The sequence below is a fragment of the Triturus cristatus genome, chromosome 5_1, assembly GCF_964204655.1.
Source record: "Triturus cristatus chromosome 5_1, aTriCri1.1, whole genome shotgun sequence".
In the NCBI taxonomy this organism is placed as follows: domain Eukaryota; kingdom Metazoa; phylum Chordata; class Amphibia; order Caudata; family Salamandridae; genus Triturus; species Triturus cristatus.
The window spans coordinates 766,508,639-766,534,923 of record NC_140587.1 but is presented as its reverse complement, the minus strand read 5'-3'; the positions used below and the strand labels follow the sequence as shown (position 1 = coordinate 766,534,923).

General features: G+C 43.0%; 1 protein-coding gene across 2 annotated transcripts in view; it reads left to right on the top strand.

Annotated features, from left to right (window-relative positions):
* Positions 1-26,285, top strand: part of IMPACT (impact RWD domain protein) — a 155,732-nt gene that overhangs the window by 20,643 nt on the left and 108,804 nt on the right. For both annotated transcript variants that reach the window (XM_085605746.1, XM_085605747.1), the window contains exons 2-3: positions 1,616-1,744; positions 23,118-23,170. In XM_085605746.1, coding sequence (XP_085461872.1) covers positions 1,616-1,744; positions 23,118-23,170 — 182 coding nt within the window. The remainder of the gene's footprint in view (positions 1-1,615; positions 1,745-23,117; positions 23,171-26,285) is intronic.

Sequence of the window (26,285 nt, the reverse complement as noted above, 5' to 3'; positions counted from 1 at the left end):
GACAGACTAGGGAGAATAGGTGGCGGTCTAGCAATCATCCACAAAGAAGAAACCCAGCTTTTCACCTTAAAGACCTCTTACTACTCAACTTTCGAATACCTTTGAGTAGAACTTACAGCCAAAGGCACCTCTCCTCTCAAACTCCACACCATCTACCACCCACCTGGTTATTGCAACTTCTTCTCAGATGAACTAACTGACCTAGTAACACGGTTCTCCCTAACTGACTCGAAGGACATGTTACTGTGAGACTTTAATATTCACTGGAAAAGCTCAGAAGACACCATAGTCCGTAACCTTACAAACCTTCTTGAAATAAACTACCTCAAACAACTCTGCAATGGACTGACTAATAGTAAAGGTTCTACTCTTGATGCAATAATCACCAACAATTAACTTGACTCACTTTGATCCATTGACTGGTCAGACCACCATCTCCTACTGTTTAATATCAAGAACCATCTCAGATCCCACCCACCCTATCCAACAAACCTACGCACTGGGCTAGGATCATCAAACAAATCCCAATAATGGAATTGGAATCCAATATATGTGCCCAACTACAGTTTCAACCTCTTACTCACACCGTTGATGACCTCACCAACCACTATAATACAGCGATGACTGATGTCCATGACCAAATGGCACTGCTCAAACTGAAACAATCTACAAGAATTCCTACTTTATGGATTGTCTTTTGAAGTTTCGGGCTTCTACTGAGTACTTTGATATCTTTGTTTATATTATTACCCTGATAGCCACACTGATAGTCACAATCGGGTAATTGGTTCCCAGTTTTTGCAGCTGCAAGACACCAGTGACGAAAGGAAAGTCCCTAGTTCTTACAATTGGGGCTCAGTTCCACCTGTCTGCCCTGATACACTCCAACCCAGATTTATCACACATTGCAGCACATATATTTGTTATCTATACATGCAAATGGAGCCCACCTTAGGGTGCTGTCTCTAGGATTCCCATATATGACAGCAGTTCGGCTGTTGCATGGCAGATATGCTGACACAGCCTTTTTGTTACTACCCAGTTGTGTTTGTTGAGGAGAAAATGCCTGTTGCAGTGGCTGCACCTTCAAATATAGGACCAATGGCTTTACATCTTGACATTAATATTCCCACTTGACCTATTTACATGAAATATAAGAATTAATCCAGCATAGTCACTGACCCAAAATCTTCTTTCAAATATTATTACATTCTTCTTATATTACTTTTAATCATATACATTTCATATTTGTATGCATATATTATGCCACATTTTTTCTAATTCTCTCTTATAAAAACCATCCACGCTGCACTTCTTTGTCCCATCAGAAAAATGACATACAATGACATATAGATGACCAACAAAATACATCAAAAACAATGACTATGGCCCTATATGTGAGCAATGTTTTAAATGTCAATTCCCATGCAAAATGACAGGTTTCTCTGATAACCCCTAACGGTTGGCAGTGTTCCCTTCACAATACTTGGTTTGGGCCCTCACTTCCTTGCCAGTAACTGGTTCATTCAGTGTTGTGCTGTTTATGCAGGCATAAGGTAGGACTTCAAAGCCGCAGTTGGTAATTCTTGTAAATGCTGAGTTTTATTTTGTTTAGATTGACGAGATTGAAGCGCTGTCATCCATCTATGGAGACGAGTGGTGCGTCATTGATGAAGCTGCAAGGATATTTTGCATACGCATCAGTGATCCTGCTAGCCTGTCCAAGTGCAGCCTTTGCTTACAGGTAACATGTTTAACACGTTTGAAAAGCATTTTTAAGTGACCTCTCGTTGCTTGAGAAATGCCATTGTGAATGCTGAGCAAGGGACTGTGCGACTTATGTTTCAAACGTTTCTGCCCCTGTTTCTGCAAAACATTTTGTTAAATGTTACATTGTGTATTTGCTCGCAACTGCATTAATGTAATATTAGAATGCTGATGTTCTCATAATTAATACAAATGTTAATGTTCTGTAATAATGTTGTTGTAGCAAAATGAAAATGAGCTTTTATTAGAAGAGTTTAGGGAAAAGTCTGCAGGTAAACATGTTTCTTAGTGCCTGGCATAATATTTCCTTTTATTCATAGTACACTTTCACACTCTGAATCACTCTAGGATTTAGTTCAAGTGATAGCACGCCACCACATACAAAATATACTTGCCTTCCAAGACAGCAATCACTTTGTTAAGTCCAGTGATACTTGTCTGCATTTCAAGCTCTGTTACTGCAATGTTTCTTCTTTTCCAGATCACGCCTACAAGACAGCACATGCACTGTCTGTTGAAAGATGTATTGTTAGCTTACAGTGGGCCTAGAACCCACCCTTTGCTTACCATTGGTTGGCTTCATTGTCACTTGGATTTGCTTGCTTGATTATTTGTTAGCATGCGTGGACTTCCTCTTTTTGTGTGTATCTCTCCTCTGGAGCATGGCACATTACTGTGTCCTTACATTGCATTCTTTTTCAGGCGCTACTATTTTTTTTTTAAGCAATGTACAAGAGTGCCTGTATTTTCCATCTGTTTCCCACATGTGCTTCCTCCCTCATCTCCATGTCGCGTTCCTTTTCCCATTTGCTTCTCCCTCTCCATTTGCTACCCTCTCTGAGCCCTGCTTGTCCTTTGATTCTTCCATGATTTTTGCTACCCTCTCTGCGTCGTGGTTGTCCTGTTCTTCTTCCATGATATTTGCTACCCTCTCTGCGTCGTGCTTGTCCTGTTCTTCTCCCATGATATTTGCTACCCTCTCTGCGTCTTGCTTGTCCTTTGCTTCTCCCTCGCCATTGGCTTCCCTCCCTGCGCCTTACTTGGTGCTCCTCCCAGCATGACCTCTGTGTTGCTTCCCCCACCTTCCATGTGGCATCTGCCTCATGTTGCTCCCCCTTTGCCTACTGTCCCCCATAAAGGTTATAAAGAAATAAACATTACAGGAACCTACATTTATTTCCATATGAGGTGTAGGGTGACCAACCGTCCGTAAATTTCACAGACCGTACGTAATTTTAGTATAATGTCTGTAAGGCGTCCGTAATTTGGGGTCGCCAAATTACAGACACCTTACAGACATCATACCAAATTCAAATTGGGGAATTTCAGGAAGGTATGATGTTCCCCTGTGAGAGACCCCATGAGTTTAAAAGTTTCCACTCTGGACTCTCGCACTTCTCTTTTAATCTGTAGACTGAGGCTGCCTGCAGCAGCCCCTCCCGAACCTCGTAAAGACTGTGAACTGGCCCATTGTCATTCTAAGACTGCAGACCATTATCACAGATAAAATGACAATGGTCCCTACTATAGTGACAGCATGTGGTGTGCCTTTTCCTGCACAAATTTTGATTGCAGAAAGGGCCTGATGTCACTTTGCAAAGCTGCGTGCATGCTGAAACACTGTGAAGTGAACAATTTCTCAACCTTATATAAACTTATTTTGACTTGTACTTATTTTGGTTGTCTATTTACTTACATACTATCGTGCGACCTCCTCTGATATGTCTGTGAAACGTATGTTTTGTCCTGAATTTTTGTCCTGAATTTTGACCTTGTCCTGAATTTTTACACTGACCGTCCTGAATTTGCACCCATGCCAGTTGGTCACCCTAATGAGGTGCTGTATTTGAAGTGAAGGCCGTGCTATGTTTGATTTAAATCCAAAGTCCCATACACTCCAACATTTTGATATTGGAAAGAGGGAGAACGAGAAAGAAAATAGGATGCCATTGACTTAGGTTGAAGCACTAGCAATTTTAGGCGGCAGACTGCTAAAATGAAGCCATTTTAAGACTTTAAAAATAGGAAGTCTCCCGCCTGAATCGGGTCTGTACCCCGCGTTTTCTGCCCTAGTTGAAAGCGCTTGCTTTAGGGCTGCTTTGAAACTGATATGAAAACAGATTGAAGGCAGCGGCGTATTTGAATAGTGGAGCCAGTCTGCCATCCGCTGGACATAATAGGAACAGCCTTTCAAAGCAACAGTTCGGAGATTTAAGACTAAAAATGGATGAGCCCTTGCAGAAAAGCTCTTAAAATCTCGATGAAAGAGAACAGTGTTAGGCATAACAATAAGTAATCATTTTATGACCTTTAGCTTACACGCTGTAAACAGGCTCTCCACTGTAAAACCTGAGGGCTGAAAGCGTGCTAGGATTTCACGCTACCCTCATGAGATAAATGTGTATAGGAATTATTCACATCATGATCTAAACCTTTACCAGGGTTATCATACAGACTCGAGGCTTCGCTGCCCCCAAATAACGAAGTTAGGCCCCCATCCTAACACTATCCGCGCTTTTGCAACCGTTTTTTTTCATTTGGTATTGATTTAAAAATGCAGTCAAACCGGCTTTATTCTCAAGCATTTTGGAATTTCATGTGACTGATAAAACAGACTGCAAATCCCCTTTGTTGTATGCTGTCCTACACGAAAAGCTTGTCAGTGGGACCTATTGGATTTGTGAAATAAGTCCCAGCAGTTCCCCCACCTGTTATGATTTTTTTACTTAAAAAAAATAACATTTTGTGCTTTTTGGTTCTTTTCTTTAGTTACGGATCTGCTGAAACTAAAAAGAAAAAAACGGCCACGTGACTTTGTAGGTGCTAGAAAATGGCGAATGCGTCACAATCATTGGCAAAGTCAATAAGTCCCAAAGAAGGGTCCCATTGGCTTTGCCAGTGGTTTTCCATTGTTACAGGCAATGCGGTAAACGGACAAGCCATGAAATTATTCTTTTTCCCAGAGCGTACATTTTTAAATTCTCTGTAACCACTACAGTTGTCTCATTATTGAATCAAAAGTATGGAGATACCGCGGAATCTCGTTTCCGGTAGCTATTTCTGGATCCCACTGACCCTGGGAAACAAGCGGACTCTGGTCAATGGTCATGTTCCGACACTGGGACATAATTCAGGAGCATGCATTCCATTTGGTGCAGCAACCTTAAAGCCGCGAGGAGGCTTTGTTATTATAACATACAGCGGGACCCAAAACAAAGGCCTGATTTAAAGGGTCAACAGCAATCCTTAGGAAGAAAGACAGGAAACACTATGAGTACGATTCACAAAGGTCCTCCGCACCCATGGTGGAGGCCCTGTACTAGGATGACCAGACGTCCTGGTTTTTCACGACAGTCCTGGTTTTTGCAGCAGTGTCCCAACACTTCGCTGCAAATTAAAGAAATGTCCTGGTTTTTGCGTAGTGCCAGGGTTAAACAGATAAGTGTCCCGGTTTTTAAATAGTGTCTCGCTCGGTGCGCCTGCTTTACTTCTCACAGGTGCTGAGATGGGTCTCTATTGGGCTCTCCATTTTTGCCCTCACAGAAAAAAAGCTTACTGCTGCAGCAGTACTACCCTTCACTGCTTTTAAAGAGACCCGTTATAGTTCTTTCACAGTCTGTCTCTTCATTCCAGAACTGAGGCATTCTCAATGTTATGTACAGCGAAGCCAAAGTTGTTGCTTATTTCTCTTATGCAGCTAACAACAGTTGACAAAGCCAATAGTACAGGCTTGTTCTTGGTGTGATGTTACTCGTTATATTATTTATCTGGATACAATGACAGAAGCAGTACATTTTTCGGGCAGGAGGCTATTCTAAGTACATATTTTTTTAGTTTATGTGTTTTAAACCATGTCCTTAATTACATCGACCATGCCCCTTGAGAGACACCCTCACCCCTGTTTTTTCATCCCACTTAAAGCCATGGGTACTTCTGTCAGTCCTACTTCTGTGTCTGACACCTGTCCCGGTTTTTTGTTTTGAGAATCTCGTCACCCTACCTGTACTCGTGTCTTGGGCCATGCACTCATAGCGGGACCTCCGCATTGCAGTTTCTCATTGCGGAGTTTCTGCCATGACTGCGGGCCACCCGCCACGACTGTGGGGCCTCCGCCACAAGTGCGGAGGCCCTTTGCAAATCAGGCCCTATGTGAGTTAGGTCTGAAGACAGGGTAAATTACAGTATTGGCAACACAAAAGATGCCCCCCATGACCTATATTTCATCTACATAACTTCCTACCTAGTTTGTACATTTTATGGTCCAACACAATTACACAATTTTACTTTTTAGAAAAAAAGGGTTTATTTGCAAAATGTAATTTATACCTGAGCTGCATATATTCAGTGACATAATTTAAAAATATAAAAATTCATTAAGTCATATATATTTTTTCAAAAACAAACAACATGTGATAAATTATTCGAATATGACAATGACAAACCCCATCTTTCCACACTTCACACATTCTAGCAAGCAAACTAGCAGACTCTTACATCTCAATACCATAAAACAGTGTGACCCTGGATTATACACCTCCTAGTCTCCTATATCTTATCTGTTATTTCAGCACTTTTGGTTGGCTTTTCATGGGTCTAAAAGAGCAGTTGATGCACTTTTCTGTTCCCGCTTTCTTTGGCTGCCACCTTCACCAGGACCAAAACTCCACTGATCTGGTAGTCCAACAAATAGTAATGATGAGACTAAACAAAACATTAAAAACAAGCATTGGTAAAGGCCATTGGATTCAAGATAGCCTGGCTGATGAGGGTTATGAACCCGAAACCAGTCCCAGGATGCTTGTTTCCCGTCCAGGGAAGACATGGTTTGGCAGTTCGGGCTGGACTGTTCCCATGAGGCACAGGGTCAGACTGATTTGTATATGGCCATGTCTGAACTGGGGTGGTGGAGTGAGCTAAAGAATGATGATGGATTAAACCCAGATCAGTTGACTGGGGGTGAGTGTTTGATTTGCTCAAACGCTCCATCCATCATCCCCTTTGGTATCGCTTTGTTCACCCTAAGATGGCAGGGTGTGCCCAGACGTGGGTCTCTTGCTCACTTTGCCACTGGATTCAAGATAGCCTGGCTGATGAGGGTTATGAACCCGAAACCGGTCCCAGGATGCTTGTTTCCGGTCCAGGGAAGACATGGCTTGGCCGTTCGGGCTGGACTGTTCCCATGAGGCACAGGGTCAGACTGATTTGCATATGACCATTTCTGAACTGGGGTGGTGGAGTGAGCTAAAGAATGATGATGGATTAAACCCAGATCAGTTGACCGGGGGTGAGTGTTTGATTTGCTCAAACGCTCCATCCATCATCCCCTTTGGTATCGCTTTATATCACTTTCTCTGCACATTTTTCACACCTGTGATCTTACACTGTATGTTGTATTGTCTTCCCCTTCCCTATTGCTCCACTTCCAGCGTTGGTTTGTGCGGAAGTGTGTTAGCAGCCCTATGATGAAGCATGACACAGCTTGCTGTGTGTGAGGGCAGTTTTAGTAACTTGGTGTATTTCCCCTACACTCATCCACCTCCACGTAGAGTTATCATCCCTCTTCTATTTGTGTGAATAAGTTACTGAGCGGGAGGTCGAAGAGGGATTCTTATCCTCTCACCCCTCATCTTCTTGTGTGTTTTTTGCTTATGGATTCACACATATAATGGTGAAGCTATTGGTTTGCGTACTGCATGCATAGCAACAATGGAGAATAACTTCATGCAGAACAGTTTCAAATGGACGCAATCTGTTGTGCTGTGAAATGCTAACAGTCAGATAAACAAAGGAAACTTCAAAAAAAATGTACAACAACATTGACAGGAGACATGAACGGATAAAATTTGGAACACGTGGAAAAGATGTGAACACGTGGCCTGTGTTCACATCTTGTAAAAAGGTCCTGCTTTCACCTTGGGCTCGAAACACAAAGGCAACATTAAGTTATTATGAAGTAAAAACGCTGGCACTGAAGGAAACTACCTTGTGTGCGGATGTGCTTATTGTAAAAGAGCAAAATACGGTCACTCAAAGTGAAGTTAACCCATGACTGAAGTAGTCTGACCTATTGCCCAATGCTGTGTGCTCTAGTGGGTGAAAGCAAAATGTGAATGACACAGCAATGGACCAACGGATGAAGAGAGATGTCTAAAATGCCCCTATTAGAAATTATATTATACATATTATTTTAGGAAAATCAAAAAGGTCTTGACTAACACCAGACGTGAAAATCCTTTCAATATATGCTGGCCATCGACATAATTCAATGTAAACATAATTTATTACTTTTAAAGTCGTTTCTCGCCTATATTGCCGACTAATTTACCATATCATATCTTGATAAGTTGATTACATCTCTTTATCAGTGATCCCCATGGATACATGGTATCTGTTTTGCACCTTTTGTTTCATGCATATATTTATGAACTATATAGTCCTATGCAATCTTCACCCAAAGTGTAGAAAAAAGAAAGTCCCAGAAAGAACAACATCTTCACTGTATTTAGCACTAAGGTGTACCTCATCCCTTATAGCTACTTTTTGAGCTTACTGTTTTTTTCTGAAGGGCCAGATACTGAGTCATATAAGGGACCCAAAATTACTTGCTAAATTAGAAAAAAGGAACAGGAAAATCACAGTAAGCTCGAAATGTTCAAATAGTTAATGAACTAGGTTTAGGGGTGGTACATATCTAACCCACTTCTTTCTCTCCTCAGGATATTCACTATATTTGCCAAGCCATCGGAGTGGGATGCTGACTTTTTGAAGAAGCGCAGCGGTTAAATTCCCCTTTAAAAACATTGCAACCGTGCCTCACCTAATCAACGTCCATATTTGACGGTGTAAAATTGAATAGTAACATGATACTCAGCAATCAAAGTATTTTGTTAAACAAATACTCCTATAAGGGCTTCTACCTGCCTCTTCATACCATTCTCTTTTTACTGGCTTGTCAGTTATTCATCCATAACCATTGCCTAATCCATAATTATTGCCTAATATCTTCCGTTCTCTATATTAAGGTGTTGTCAAATCTTTGGGTGGCATGTTAAAAAGGAAAACAACTTATATCTGTATTTTTTTTTTTTTTTTTTTTTAAATATTTTTTTATTTTGATGCCAGTACAATAAAAAGAGGAAGAAATTACATAAGTATTTACCAAATGGCACCCCCCCCCCACCCCACAAAAAAAAGCACAAAACTTGCGTATAATTGCTGGAAAAGAAAAACACAGAAAACAGTAAACAAAAAAAAAAAAACAAAAAAAAACTAAGAAAAAAAACAAAAAAAAACACAAACATTATCATGACTGTACAAGCCAAAGACTCATTTTTTCCCAGAGCTCTATTCCCTTCTTACGTCCCCTTCTTCCTTTCTTTGCATATATGGCGATTTCTAAGTAGTATATGGCAATGAAGCGGGCTAGCCATTGTGAGAACGATGGGGGCTCCGAATCTAGCCAGGAGGAAGCCACACAGAGCCTCCAGACAGCCATAGCAATAAAGATTAAGCCATCCCTTTTCAGGAGGGAGGACTCGGTCTGTGTTCCTAGCAAGATAATAGTAGGATTAAGAGTTAAGGGCTGAGCAGTAACTTCCCTTAAGAATTCCTGTATTCTGTTTAAAGTAATGTGAAGTTTTAAACATGTAGCGAAGATATGAACAGAATTGGCCCCATATTCCGCACATCTTGGACAAAGGGTACCTTGACCGGAGCCCCACTTAGCAATCTTGCTAGGGGTGAGATATAGAAAGAAAATGGTTTTAAAATGTTGCGACTGCAATTTAGCTGATATTAGAATATTCTGTGAGAGAGATAGTGAGTTAAAGAAAGTAGTGTTTGAAGTATCAATTTTGCTGGACCATTTATCGGCTATATTCTGTAGGTCGTCTGGGGACTGTTTATTTATTGTATTATATAGTAGGCCAATTCGTGGCGGGACTGGCTTGCGCATGATGTTCAGAATGTCAATTTCCCTGAAGCCAGAAGCCCCGCCTGCCTTCCTGGACAGAAAATCAGATACACAGTAATATTTAAAAGCATCTTCCTCTTTGAGTTTGAACCTGATCAATAGTTCCGAAAAAGGGACCATCCCCTCACAGGTAACAAGGTCTCCTAATTTCAGTATACCCGCCTTATGCCACTCTGAAAAGTAGTCCCTGCCGAATATGGCAGGTAGGTTAGGGTTGTTTAATGTAGGAGTGTAAAAGTTAAATCTACCGAGCCCAAACATTTTACGGATACTACGAAAGGTTTTAAAAGAATTTAGTAGTGTCTTAAACCTCACCCTTTTGTAGTATCCGTAAGTGGTCTCCCGAAGTAGACAACCCCAAGTCTGTTCTCCCAACAATAGCTGAAAGGGCGTGGGGAGGCCCGTAATCTGAGAAGATGGGGTCTGTTTTAGCAGTTCTGTACTGTATTGTAGAACCGAGGCCCAGTAATAGAGTGTGATATTAGGAAAGGACCAACCCCCACGCTCCTTTGGTAGGCAGAGCTGCCTTAGTGCCCTCCTGGGTTGGGAGTAGGCCCAGATAAACTGTGTGAAAATTTGTTGGAATTTTAACAAATTAGATTTGCTAAACTCCAGAGGTATTGTACGGAAAAAATATAAGAGTTTGGGAAAATATGTCATTTTTATGACATTGCATCTGCCTACAAGGGTTAAATGCAGATTATTAATTTGTTTCAGGGCCTTTTTTGTATGTAATGCCAAAGGGGCTAAGTTGTCAGAGACAATTTCGTCTAAGTTTGATGAAATAGAAACTCCCAGGTATTTGGCCTTAGAGACAACTCGAAAGTCTGTCCATAGAACATGGCTGTTTATTATTATTTGGGTTTTGTTTTGATTCAGAGCATAGCCAGAAAGCCTCCCAAATTTTGTCGCCTCACTTTCAAGAGCTGCTATGGAATTAGAAGGGTCAGGTGAAATAATGGCCAGGTCGTCGGCATAAGCCATGATCTTGATGCGGCTTCCTTGGAGATTGGCTGGAAGGATCTCGCTGTTCCTCTCTATTTGTTTAATAAAGGGGTCAAGGTAGAGGGCAAACAGTAATGGGGAGCATGGGCAGCCTTGCCTGGTGCCTCGGAAGATCTTAAATTGTCCGGTTAATTGTCCGTTGACCGAGACACAGGCTGTTGGATTAACATAGAGAGCTTGTACTGCCTGCGTAAGCCTAGGTCCAAATCCCATTCTCTTTATTACTGCCCACAGATATTGCCAGGAGACCCGGTCAAAGGCCTTCTCAGCGTCCAAAAGTGTGAGGGACATCGGGTCTCCGGAGGCCTGTGCGGCGTCGAATATAGTAATAGCCCTTCTAACATGTTCTGTTGTCCCTTTTGTCGGGATAAACCCGTGCTGCCACTCTGAGACCAGCGATTCTACCACAGAGGAAATTCTAATAGCTATTATTTTGGAGAAAATTTTTGAGTCACAATTGATGAGTGTTATTGGCCGATATGAGCTCATTTCTATAGGGGGTTTATCCTTCTTTAGGAAGATGGCTATTCTGGCCATGGACCAGGATGCAGGTGGTGAGGTTCCATTAAATGTAGAGATTATTACTTCTGTGAAGATAGACTTGATCTGAGGAGCAAAGAACTTGTAAAATTCGACTGGGATGCCATCTGGCCCAGTGGCTTTCCCGTCGGGCAAGCTGTTAAGGGCCTCCAAAATCTCATCCCATGTGGGAGTTGTATCTAGTCTATTCATGTCTTCTAAAGGAAGAGTTTTGAGATTAACCTCCCTAAGATAGTTGGTGGTCTCAAGGGCGATTAAGTCCCTAGGGCCACGGATCTCTTCGGTATATAGCTTGGAGAAAAAATCCTGAAAGCCATTTCGAATATGGTCTGAGTTGTTAGTCTCAACCCCTGATGTTAGTTTGATCGTGCGAATCTCGTTATAGGAGACCTGTTGCCTAGTCCTGACAGCCAAATAGTGCCCAATGTTGTCACTACACTCATAATTTCTCTCCCGAGTGCTTGCCCATTTTGAGGCAACCTTTTCTGCAAAGATTGCCCCAATTTCGGCTCTGGCCAGCACTACCTCCTTCTGAGCTAGTTCGATGTTTTGTCTGGTCTGAATGTGGTTGGTTAGCTGAGTTTCAGCCACACTAAGCTTTCCTTGTAAATTGTTTAGCAGCGCTTTCTCTTTTTTGTTTTTACGTATTGAGAAACCCAGGGTTTCCCCCCTGACCCCAGCTTTTAGTGTTTCCCAAACTATCATAGGAGGGGCTGAGCCAACGTTAAATTCTAGGAATTCCTCTATTCAGGGAATAAAGCCGGTCGACACATAAAATGTAGGGTGCATTGGGTTAAAAACATATGTGTTTTGTACAGCTGATCCTGAAGTAGAGCTTTTTCAAAGGTCCAAGTAGAAACCGCTTTGGCTTTCCCTAGACCTGTGATGTTGATGATAAGGGGATTATGGTCGGACATAAAGCGTGGAGCCAATTCAATTGTGCAGTTATTAATAATGGAGGATGAGAGAAAAAAATAATCTAGTCTAACAAGAGTGTGGTGCGGGGCAGAATAATATGTGTATCCTGGCAAGGAGGGGTTTAAGCTTGCCCAGCAATCTCTAAGACCATGAACCTGGGCTAGGTCGATCAGTGCCTGATATACCTGAGGTTTCCTGCCCCCATATTTCCAGTGGCTGACACTGTCCCAATTGGAGGGTAGATGTAAGTTCAGGTCGCCACAAAGAACAATAGGTGTGGGCCAGTGTGCCAGCTCCCCAGAGACCAAATTTATAACTCCTGGGTCATCTAAGTTGCTCCCGTAAATTGAGCACAGGGTAAAGGGTGGGTTATTTGTGACATGGCACTCAGTGATCACCCATCTGCCTAAGGGGTCAGCCTTGGCCCTCGGTGAGAGCATAGAGAGTTTTTTTTCAGCCAAGATACCTACTCCCTTATTTTTTGAACCCTGCGTAGTGGCCCCTAGAACTTGAAAGCCCATTGAGTCTAGTAAATGTCTCTGGGAGCCCTCGATGTGGGTTTCCTGGATGCAGTTAATGTCCCCTCCCAGAGAGCGAAGTCCCAGCACAACATTCTGTCTTTTGGATCGATCGTTTAACCCACAAATATTAACTGAGACAATTCTCAGAGGATTTAGCATGACCAGTTCTTCAACAAGAAAAAAACCAAGAAAAAAATGCCAGCAAGTGATAAAGACCCTTTAGTTTCTGGATGTTCCTGATGTCCTAGCTTATGCCATGGCATGTACATCTTAGGTGTGCAAATATAAATACAAAAGAAATTATGAAAACCCATAATGAATTCATCTGTGTGAAACTTCTCCCTTGCTGTGCCTTTCCCATCCCACCCCCCACCCCCCCCTTCTTTGAGCGATCAGGCAAGGCCTGAATGATGGAAAACAGCTTGAGCTCTGGCTGCTGGTCACGCCGGACTGATAAGATCTATGACTCTAGTCTAAAGAGATCAGCCACAAGCCCTATTATCTTAGCTATCTTCTAAAGTGACATAATGAAGTGAAGTGATAAAAAAAGGATCCCATATAGTGAAGAATATGATGAAAATAGCAGCTTAGGATAGTGGAAAAAAAAAAAGGGGAAAAAGAAAAAAACCAGAAACGCAGAAAGGAAAAACAGGATAAAGATAAGAAGTTATTTTTTAAATCTGACTTCGTTCATGACCCCTATTGAACAAGTGTCATTTGTTTTTGCCTTTCAGTTCCTCCAGATACTCCCCTGCCTTGATCTCCGAGAGAAAAACCTTAGTGTATCCATTTGATGTTACTTTGAGCCTCGAGGGGACCATAAGAAACACTTCTGCCCCCAGCTGTTGAAAAGGGGGGATTAATTGCCTCATACGCCATCTTCGTTCAACAGTCTGGTGGCAAAAGTCTGGTTTGGCAAAAAATGTTACACCATTTGCTCCCTTCTTGGAATTAAAGCGGGCCTGGTCATAAATCATCTGCCTAAGACGAAAGTTCCCAAAGTAAACGAGGAACACTCTGGGCTGTCCCCCTGGCGTGTTAGCACTGCTCTGTTGTCGCTTTTGATAGAAGGGGAATCGGTGTGCCCTTTGTACTTCGTAGTCCCAATCCCAGCCTGTATGATCTGGAAAGGAGTCTTTTAATAGTTGGACTATAAAGCGCCGGGGGTCATCCCCCTCCTTCCCCTCCGGAATTCCAAGAAGGCGGAGATTGTTCCGACGCTGACGATTTTCCTGGTCCTCCACCTTTGTCATCAGGTCTATCAAGCAGGCGGTATTAGAGGCTCCCTGTTCTTTGGTGATTCCCACATCAGTTTCCAGATGGTCAATTCGTGTTTCTGCCATGGAGACCCGCTCGCTAATGTCTACACAGGTTTTACTCAGACGCCTCAGCCCTCCCTGCAGTTTTTTGGCAGCATTCTTGGCGATTCGATTGTCCGCCCGAACTTCTTCATGGAACTCCTTAATGGACGCAAGGATAGAAGCTAAAGAGGGTTCGGCCGTTTCATCATGTAGTCTCTTGGAGCTGCCCCACTGATTAGGATTTAGATCATCTTCATCTAGGGGATATGATACTTGAGAGTCAGAGTAGTCCCATTTTAGATGACTACGACGCCTGTTTTTGCTGGCGGGTTTTTTCTGGCGCTGCACTGTGCCTGTAGTTTGGAGCGGGGTCTCGCTGTCCTCACTGTCCTCTTCGCTGGCTTCTCCAGAGACGTCTTCATTAGAGGAGTTTGGAGTACTGTCTGATACAGAGTAGAAATCTTCAACCCCTGCTTCAGGAGTCCAAGGTGTCTGGGAGCCAGGGGGTACCGACAAGTTTTGGATTACCTTGTAGACCCCTGCTCCGAGGTCAGAGTCAGAAATAGGCCGGGAAACCTCCGGGTTGTCCTTGTTAAGTATGTTTCCGGGTTCCTCTAACTTTTGAAAGGGCTGTGACAAAGAAAGTCTATTGTCTATGAGAGGTAGTGACGGCGCTTGAACAGAAAAGAGCCCATCCTGAATCCCTGGGGACTCCTTAGTTGCTGTCAAGTCGTTTTCAAGCAAAGTAATTAGGGCAGCGGGGTCGGCTTTTATCCCTGTTTGGGGTGTCCCAGGCTCTACGTTATCTGCCGGCAGAGTGGCAAGGGTGGATAGAGGTTTCGTGTTGGGGTTTAAAATGGGTTTTTTAAGTCCCAAAAAAATCTTAGCAGGGGGTGGGAAGGGGGTCTCGGCATTTTTGTCTCGAGAGGTAACGCCCCCCCCTATTTTGCCACCTTGTTTTCCCTGCAGTTTCTTATCCCCACTGACCTCGTTTTTTGCTTTTGTGGCTCCCTCGGTAGCAGTGACGGCGGCATCTTTTGAAGCCTTTACATCTTTAGGGTCCGGTGTAAAAGCAGAAGTCTTTTGTTTGGAGCCTCTCCGACCCCCACGTGTATTCATGCTGGGTTTCAGTGGATCTGCCTCGCAGGAGTCACCTTGAAGAGCGGTCAGGGGGTCTTGGGTGTCTGCTCCGGCAGCAACAGCAGAGGTCGTAAAGGCAGAAAAGCTCCCGGTCAAATCTCCAGCTGTTATTAGCACAACAAGTGCTTTCCTAGCTGCCTGCCTCTTACATCGGGTAAGGAAAAGCGGGCTACACGACGGCCAAGATGAGGTCCCCAGCAAGAGTCTTTTTTCCAGGAGTAGCGGGCTTGATAGAAGCGTTGTGGAGCCGAAAACACAGAGAAAGCCAAAAGCACAGCGTTCTGGCATCACGAGCGATTGCGCAGGGCAGCCAGCCGAGCGTTACGCGTCCAGCGTGAGCAGTCCGGCGTGAGCAACCGAGCAGTCCTAGCTCAGCACTGTTCCATCTCGCCGCTTCTGAAACTTTCCAAGTTTAGGTGAAGAGCATATCCTGTATAGAGCACCCTACAACACCAGCAACACTCTGAATTTGCTCGACTCAAATTTCTGCTTTTCTATCAAAGATTTTAAGCATAGGATTATCAAAGTGCCACCCACGCTGAGATAGAATGGACAAAGTCTTTTGCCATTTCAACAGTAGGTAGTTGTAGTTAGCATGCAGTTTCAATAGGAAGAACATTTTATCATTTGCCAATAACTTTGGCGTCATTAGACTAATCTTCACAAATGTTTTAGAACTAGTTTATGAACTATATAGTCCTATGCAATCTTCACCCAAAGTGTAGAAAAAAGAAAGTCCCAGAAAGAACAACATCTTCACTGTATTTAGCACTAAGGTGTACCTCATCCCTTATAGCTACTTTTTGAGCTTACTGTTTTTTTCTGAAGGGCCAGATACTGAGTCATATAAGGGACCCAAAATTACTTGCTAAATTAGAAAAAAGGAACAGGAAAATCACAGTAAGCTCGAAATGTTCAAATAGTTAATGAACTAGGTTTAGGGGTGGTACATATCTAACCCACTTCTTTCTCTCCTCAGGATATTCACTATATTTGCCAAGCCATCGGAGTGGGATGCTGACTTTTTGAAGAAGCGCAGCGGTTAAATTCCCCTTTAAAAACATTGCAACCGTGCCTCACCTAATCAACGTCCATATTTGACGGTGTAAAATTGAATAGTAACATGATACTCAGCAATCAAAGTATTTTGTTAAACAAATACTCCTATAAGGGCTTCTACCTGCCTTTTCATACCATTCTCTTTTTACTGGCTTGTCAGTTATTCATCCATAACCATTGCCTAATCCATAATTATTGCCTAATATCTTCCGTTCTCTATATTAAGGTGTTGTCAAATCTTTGGGTGGCATGTTAAAAAGGAAAACAACTTATATCTGTAGATGTATTGATTTGATCAATGCACAATCACATCCGAGCAAGCTGCATTTCGTTTTCCAAAATATTTTTTTATTCATTTGTTTTTTTGTGTCCAATTTAAATATTCAAAAGACTTCTCTTTTTTTATGTTTAACCATCAAGTTTTCAGATATTGCGTTTCCCTTTATTTTTTTCCAGAAACACCCACTTAAAGTTTGACTCTCCATGTTCGCTTTCCACACAGGGAGACATTAGCGGTGCCTTCACTTTCTGAGTCCTAATAGCTGATTTGTGTTCTCCAAATCCTGTTCTAAATTCTTGCCCAGCTGTTCTTCCGAACTCTGTCAAATAAATCTTTTGGGTTATCTCGCTATGTGATTGTGGATAGCAAATCGGTATCCCATTAGCCTTTTCAAAATGGCTTCCTGTTGTTCCCTATCACCATGTATTGCCCCTGAAAGATGTGCCGACCCATTTCGATCCGAAATAATTAGAGGGTCTCCTCTGGACAATGAACGGGGCTGGCCTTGCGTGGGATAAAAGCACCTAGCTCCTCAGTGAATGAAAGTGAACAAGTATGTTGGAGCAACCTGGTCGCATTAGATGATCTTCAGTCCAAAATTTACTTGAAAAGATTCATCCATGATTCAAGGGCTGAAACAATGTTTAAACACGTCACGGGCCAGTCAGCTCGGCGTTGGTTGTGGAATTACACAGCCAATTACACCTGATTCATTCCTTAGCCTAAAGAACAGATGGGCAATACCTTTGAACAATCTGCCCATATTCTCTTTTCTAGAAATTACGAAATAGAATTTATCAACAAAGATACTTTAAAGACATTCATTTTATTGTCCATTATCACATAAAGGTGCTTGATATATATATATATATATTATATTATATAAAATCATTTTTGTATCACCCCTAAGTTGTTTGTAAATATCTGTCATGCACATAAGAATTCTGTATTCTGTGTATTCCTAATCTGTGAATGTTGTGGTGATGTTAACCCCACGAATCACCATATGAATAATTTCAAAAGATGGTTTTGAATGAAATATTACACAGATCAACTAATTAATAGTATTTGTTCCATTCATTGATATAATCATCAAAAAACATGTATATGTGAGTTTCTTTCTTTGTTTTTATAGGTTACCTTGAGTATAGCTTTTCATTGGGCAGACGTTGTGTGCTTCCACAAAGAGTTCAAACACAGTGATGTGGTGCCATGCGAGCAGAGACTCTTGATTCTGAGTTACTGAAGCATTTCTTGATACGGTGTTAATCAAGACTTTTTGGTAGACAACCTAATGCTTGAACTCATAACTCATCCTATCAACTCTATGTCCAATGTCAGCACTCTTCTAAAAAAAATTAAACATTTTTGTGGAATGCTATAAGAAAATCTGCGCCCTAGTTACAACACTCAAGTGCAAGCCAAAGCCTTTAGTACCTTAGTACAGAAAAGAACTTGCTGACAGTAAACGATTCCTTCGCAAATAGATCAGCCAAAGCAAAGTACTAGATCAACATCATCAATGAAGCTACAAAAAGCACTGCATCAATGCCCTGTTAGACCCAGCTATTCCTCACTCCACAGAAAAGTGCAGCACCATCCACGCCTTCTTCTGAGAACAGATATTCAAGATCCGAAAACACATCGACAATACCAAGTCTGCTTCATCTTCTACACCCACCCTTTACCATAGAATCCCGCAATTGCCAGTCTTCAAAGTCCCATCCCTCCAAGATCTCACTGATGTACTCAACGTCCTCAAAGCCACTTCTTATGAAGATTATGCCTTACCATCCTCAGACACAAACGTAGGCTTATGCCCCTGTAATTGCAGGGAGCAGCACATTCAAGGCAGATCTAGACCTATGGACATTGCCAATACTTGTTTATGTTTCTATGGCTTAAACCTTCAAGAAAATAATAGTGAGAGAAGGTTTCGAGATGCCTAATTTGCAGTAATTTTGGACTTTTTTCTGTGAAAAACTGTTTACTTTCCATTCGTGTTGATGCGTCCAAAAAGAATGATTGTTGTGAAAAGCCATTTGGATTAAAGCAAGTTGACTCTTATCTTCGACAATCCAATCAAAAGGTAGTAGTAGCAGGCCAAATTTCACTGAAATTAAAAAAGTGCAATTTGATGACGAAGTACTGAGTGGGAGCTATGTTGCCTATAAAAGCATCCTCTTTCTTTAAAAATCATCTTCCAGTGTCTTTGCCCTTTGCCTGTTTAGGAAGCGGCATAAGGTAGCCGCATCACAAGAAGTGGGTCTTGCAAAAGAGGTTATAGAACTTGTTAACAATGTGCATGCGTTCTAGGGAAGACATGTATGTTAAATAGATGATGAAGAATTCCCTAGTATATCTGGGACTATTTTCAATGTACCTACTCCTTTTACCAATTAGTAGAGTCACAAAGAAAAAACTAGCTGTAAGAGATTACTGAATGGATTGAATTTATTGTCTTGGCCAGTAATCAGTAGTAAGTGGTAACTGCATGAGTTGCATATGAAGCGCAATGAACGATGTTTTGGGTTGTTTCTTAGATTCCGCCAAGCATTCACCAAGGTGAATCATAATTTGTTTCCTGTAAATCCTCCGAGGACCCCCAGTAGGGAGTCTAAAAGGATTGAGGCGTTTGAGCAATGCTTGATCTCTTCAGCCAGCCTAATTTTGAGATCAGTCAATTTTGCCTACTAATCTGTTATACTATTCCCTCTGGGACATGACAATCAAGTTCTTGCCGGCGGACCCGGAAGAGTTAAGGGCTCCTTGGCTCAATGCATTCAGGATGGGCAGGATGCAGACATATATGTAATTCGAGCTGGCCTGGACACTTCTTACGTATTTATTATGCACACAAACACAACTCACTTAATAAACCACAGAGTTGTCTCTCAAGCCTAGCGCTAAACAGGGCCATGCCTCCCCCATACCCCTGTGCGAGCCCCCCCCCCTTTCTTATCCACAATAAACACTGCGTGTGACCCCAGTTGCAACACACACAGCTGGTGCACATCAAAGTCTTTCTTTGGCCTTGAAGATTAAGCTCCCTGAGTGATAAATTCGCTGACTTCATAAACTATGGCTTTCAGAAGTGTCCAAGAGCTGGGGGTGTCCTTCCTGTGCTTCAATGAGAAACCTCTTACACTGCATCCTTCAGCCATCAACAGGGTCGAGCGCTGAGGAAGTCGAAGACGCCAACTGTTTAACACATTACATTAAGAGGAAAAAAGTCCTCTCATCTTCAATCCAAAAAAGTAGATGTGGCTCTTCTTTGCCGTTCTCTCCGGTAAGGTGGCGAAGCAGCGGATGATGCTGCATGGTGGCTTTTGATCTTGCTCTTGTGTCTCTCCGCTGGTTGCGTTGACTCCTCTGACACAGAGACGGTTCCAATGGTCCTATTGGCTTACTCCTGGAGTCCTGGGGGCACGGGCATGTGACTGTCCCAACACATTTTGATCTTCTGGGTGGCTGACCCAACAGACTCAGTGGCCCCCTCTTAACATAGGGGGGTCACAGACGACAGCCCCAACAGTCTTAGTTGCAATGGGTGGCAGTTCCAACAGCCTCTGTGGCAACTGGCGATGGTCCCAACAGTTTCTCAGTGGCCCCCTTCTTGATTTATAGGGTGGCAAGTCACAGACCAGGGCGACAGCCCCAGTGAGATAAGTGACACCGGGCGAAGGCCTCAAACTTCACAGCAGCCCCTTCAGAGGTTTCTGACTTCATCAGAGAGCAGAGTGCTCTCTTGCAACACCAGTACCGACTCAATCAAGCATCTCACATTCTGCTCACTGGGATGCAGTCTGGAGAATCCCTGCTGTGCCTTGTTCCCTCCTGACTATTTCCTCCTCCTCACAGGGCACACAATGGTCTAGGCAGACAGGCAGGAGGCAGGTGCTCCAGGCACAGGCCAAGTGATCTTGGCTTCCAAGGTAATGGCCCCTCACCCAACTGGTATACTGGCAGACCGTGTTTCCCAGTCCTGGTAACATCAGCCTGAAGTCTTGGCAACCTTGCTTATCCTGATGAACAGGACTGTTTAACAAATTGTGGGACTGGGGCTCCCACCTTGTGATTCAGTGTTTGAGACTTCGACATTCAGTTTGTGGGTGTATGTTCCTTTTGAAGTGCTGTCCTGGGCACTGCCCTTTGTCAAAGGGACAGTCTGCCACAGCAGATGTGGCTCCAATATAATTGACAGATAACACAGGCCAAGGGTGTAACTGGGCATCACGCCTGGCTGCCAGCCTCCACTAAATTATGACCCACAAAGGTTCAATGGGCTAAGCCGTTCTCTCTATCAAGATACCCTGGTTTCCCGGGCCAACCTTATCAGTGCCACCATCTTCCTGCAATGACCCACTGACCAGTAACTCTTCCTGGGATCAAAGAGATCTCTGGTGTGTAGAGAGAATGCTCTGCTCCCTTCTCCTTCAGTGAGTGTGTTGCCAACCCCGCCGTTAGCAATCCACATCTCCTGTCTGGTGGTTGCAGTCCTCACCTACACAAGTCTCTTCAGGTCCTGGGTTTCCGAAATTGAACCCACAAGTATCCGTGTTAAGTACCATACACAGGTACACATGCAAGTATCACACACTGTCCGGCGCTACACTCAGTCCATGCAGGCCAAGGGTAAGTTAAGTACATAGGCACAGAACTTTACCTGAGTGGGTTTTTACGCCCCATTCCAGCAATATGGTAAACATGCCTGTTCAAAGTACTGATTGTGAATTAACACAAAAGTGGGTATGCTGCCACCACTGTGCTCTTGTCACTTAACTCCAGGTAAGGGCAGAAGCCCACTACCACCACGAGGGTAACACTAGGTGTGCCCCTCTCAGTCAAACCAGACCACATTACAGTGAACCTGACCTAGATCATGGTGCCCATGCAGTATCCGTGTTTGCTCTTGACAAAAGGTCTAGATATCCATGCAGCTGGGGCACTCGGGGCAGGCTACACGTCCGTCACAATGCAGGAGATTTTCTTGTCCCAGTTGTCCTTTACATCATAAAATCCAATGTAAAAACATGCAGTTCACAAATATAAACATTTGTTATATCATTCTTTGGCATTCCAGAAAGATATTCTTTATACGAAGTTGCTAGTTCTAGTTCTCACAATGTACAGCCAACGTGTTTCACAGTTGAGAACCACTTAGCTCCGTAAGAACAATAACCGAAAATACAGGATCATTCTATTACAAAAGGTCTCAGATAGCTATTGTCCAAAATATGCAATATTTACTCTACATTATCTGTACTAAACATATTTGTAAGCACATTAAATAATTTAAACTTTCTAAGAGTATTCTGATCGTTAATTTTACAGCAATACTTAACTAGAGACTATTTTCATTCTATGAAATTTAGAACCTGCTGTTGCAAGTGTATTTTGTGGGGTAGGAATTAAAAAAACATCTACTCACCAGTTTGATAGAATGCTACACAGCCTCATGTCACACATAGTGATGCTAATATAATGTGATATCAAAACATGTGTTCTAACACATCCTAATTTTTTCCTAGATATAGTTCATCCATATTAAAACTAATTATATTTTTTAATTGTACAAACATTCCCAATTTTTGAATTGTGCACATAAGGTGCTGCTTATCCTTAGATGAATTAAAAAAAAAATGCAAAGCTTACTATAACAAAATCAAGATTTCTTCTTAATTTATTTTGAAAACTTCAGTATTGTGGCACCAAATGGAAGGCTAGTGTATCATTGCTAATGATGATAATGGTTAGTTCTGGAAAGAGTATGAACTCTCAATTAGCTATTTACAGTGGATAGCAACTTGTGGCCAGAACCTTCTTAGACACTTCTTACCTCTAATTCTACAGAGACTTATTTCTTCTTATCACGCAATATATATCATTTAAGAAAAAAAAAATCCATAACATCCAGCCCTCAAGGAGTGAAAAATGTACTATTTTTTAGTCAATTGTCCAAAATTTCAGTCTCTCTTAAACACAATTGAAAATCTATAAGCCATTCTTTAGCAGACAGAAAGTCTCATCATATTTTCCCACAAGTTAGGCCTTTGCATGTTTAATAAGTTCCATTGCCAAATATCGAATTTTTAACCGTTCACTCCTAGATGGCATACTATTAATCTCCCTTTGGGCTCCGGTCAATTTACGCCTGAGTGTATTCAGACAAAACCCCATGAATATTTTCAAACTCAAATTTAATGATAAGTGGTTAATTTGAATTTTTCTACATTAAAGCACAACAACTTAATAATGTAATAACTATACTGTTGTCCATGCACAATAATGTATAGTACTGCAAAAAACATTGTTAGACCTGTTAACCCTAAAAGCATACCTATTTCAGTGAACAGATTGCTTGTAGACACACATGTCTGCGCTATGATGTATACAAATAGTTGGTATTCACTCAGTTCATTAAATTAAACAATTTCTGTGTTTTTACGTGCTTCTCTATTGATGCATCAACACCTGGATGCAGATCAGGCCCCCTGGGCAGTTAGGTAGAGGGAATGAGCAAAAGTAACCATTATAGAACCGTCCTAAAATTCTCTGCATTTTATATAATTGTTTTTTTTTTTTACTTCTTTAACATGTTTCATTTTTTACAGGTAATACTCCCTACCGAGTACCCAGCGGAGGCACCACCGATTTATCAACTAAAGTAAGAAATGCCTTTTGACAGATGATAAAATTCGGAGTATAGTAAATCGCTTGTAGACATTTCTGTTAGTCATTCTTGCAGGGGCGTAGGAGACTCTAAATTTCTGGTTGGGTCATGGACAACCTTTTGGACTTTCCAGTGACCCTATACAAATCGCCCATTGTCTGAGAGCCATACGCTCCGTTAAATGAATACAATCGCATAGTTTTGTAGTGAAACATTGATAAAGGCAGGCATGTAGTTACAGTTTGCAAGTATGCTTTAATTGTTATTCACATTCACAAAGTAATTAGACCAAATGTGAAAAAACATGTTTTTGAATCTTACATCTTCATGCACCAAGCAAACAAAGGTGGGACAAAAAAATGAAGAACAGACGAATGCTCTTCATAACATTCCTAAACCTCAAAATGCAATTGGACTAATATTGGATTGTATTGGAGACAGGTTACAGGCAAACAGAGCTGTCTACTTTCTAAAAGTGGCATGTCTAAAATAGTAATGTGAAATCCAACCTTACCAGTTAACCGGATTTATCATTGCCATCCCAAAGATATAAAACATGACACAACAACTCCTTTCTAACCAGGAATTACAGTTAACAGAGTGTATAAAGGAATTCCCAATGTTCATCTATGGGAGGAGTAGGCCTTACGGTAGTGAAAAACGAATGTAGGTGTTTTTCACTACAAGGACATGCAAAACTTAAAAGTACATGTCCTAACTTTTAGGAACATAACACCTTGCCCTATGGGCTACCTAAGGTCTACCCTAGGGGTGACTTTTGTGTAATAAATGGGAAGTTTAAGGCTTGGCAATGGGTTTTTAATACCAAGCCAACATGGCAGTAAAACTGCACACACAGGCTCTGCTGTGGCAGGCCTGAGACATGTTTAAAGGGCGACTTGTGTGGGTGGCACATTCAGTGCTGCAGACCCACTAGTAGCATTTAATGTACATGCCTTGGGTATATGGTATACCACTGTACAAGGTACTTACAAGTAAATTAAACATGCCAGTTGTGTATACACCAATGTTACCATGTTTACGGGAGAAGCCCATGCACTTTAGCACTGGTCAACAGTGGTAAAGTGCTCAGAGTCCTAAGGCCAACAAAAAGAATCAGCAAAAAGAGGAGGTAGGCATTTCAATATGTTCGAGGGAAGACCACCCTAAGGCTGGTAGGTCTAATCGTGTGGTATAGCATTCTGTGTGTCTGTTTGAGTATAGAAGTCAGTCGGATCCCTTTTGGAAACCCCTGGTTTAGCAGGGTACAAGAAGGAGAGCAAGAATAGTTTCTCAAACACTGGAGGTTTATCACCTGTAATTCCTGTGGCTGGAGGGAGTAGAAACCCTTGATACATCGCAAAGTATACAACACAATACAGAAACTTTTGTTGTCTAATCTATGAGAAGCATTATTGTAGATGGATCATATGAGTGTAGAGTGCACTCAAACAGCATTATCTTGCACAAAAATATGAAAAACCTTATGAGATAAATTTGCAATAAGAATTAGCCTAGGGCAAGCCCGTCTGCGCCCGTCAGTGTCCCGGAAATGGCCAGCGCCAGGAACCCTGGATCCAGGACCTCCCACCGGTACGACAACGCCTCCCTCCTCGCACTCAACCCCGGAAGATTCAGAGACTGCCAACTGGCATCTCTGGCCTTGACCCACGGCCAGTTCTCTTGCTGCCACTGCCGCCAGACGTTTTCCTCCACTCCCGGAGCCGCAGACACCGCAGTCAACGACAAGCTAAGGTGCATCCTCCTCAAAGTGCGCTCCGTACACAAACACGCCACGGAAATCTGGAACCTACTCAACTCTCTCTCGCCCGACATAGCCTTCTTCACGGAGACTTGGACTAATGCCGCCCCCCGACATCAACACCACCATCTGGGACGGATACAAGATCCAGAGAAAAGACCGTCCCAACCACCCGGGAGTATGCCTCCCCATCGTCCACAAGAACACCCTCCGACTCACCACCTCCAGCGAAACCTTCCCTGCCGCCGAACACTTGCACTTCCAGATCTGGACCAGCCACAACACCACACTTCAAGGAACCCTCATCTACAGACCCCCCGGCCCCCGGCCACCCTTCGCCACCACCATCACCGACTTCATCGCACCCCACGCCATCGCATCAATGACCTACATACTCATCGGAGACCTTAACTTCCACCTAGACAACCCCAGGGACACTAACTCCGCCACCCTCTGCGACAACCTTGCCAACATCGGACTCAACCAACTTGTCACCACGCCCATACACAAAGCAGAACACTTCCCTCGATCCCATCTTCGTCGCAGGCAACAGCGTCCGCTTCAACCACACAATGCAATCTCCATGGACCGACCACCACTGCGTTCACTTCACCGTCGGCAAACCCAAGGCACCAAAACCTCCCCCGCCTACCTCGAAGGAACTGGAACAAGGTCACCGATGAGCAACTGAGCTCCACCCTCGCCCGAGAAACCCCGCCTGGACACCCGACTCAAACGCCGCAGCCAAAGAACTCCACACCTGGATCTCCAACTGTGCAGACGAACTCGCCCAGCCACGGAACCCCGGCAAACAATGCCCCAGGAAAGCCGCATGGTTCACCGCAGATCTCCAAGAAGAAAGACTCGCCTGCAGATGCCTGGGGAAGACCTGGAGGAACACCAAGACAACCGACAACTACTCCACTTATAAGAACGCTATGACAAACTACCACAACCAAATCAGAACAACCAAAAGGAACTTCATCCACAGCAAAATCCTCACCAACGCTACCAACTCGAAGGAACTCTTCACCGTGATCCAGGAATTCACCAACCCTTGCAGCGAAGCCACAGACATCACCCCATCCCAAGACCTCTATGACAAGCTTGGGAGCTACTTCCACCTCAAGATCAGAAAACTCTACGACAACTTCGTCGACCACACGCAACGCCACTGCCAGTCCTCCACCCGCCAGATACACCACCCAGCCCACCATCACCGACTGGACTCCAATCACAACCGAGGACACCACCACGACCATGAAAAGCATCCACTCGGGAGCCTCCACCGACCCCTGCCCTCCGCACATCTACCACAGAGCCGCTGGCACCATTGCGCCTAGAATA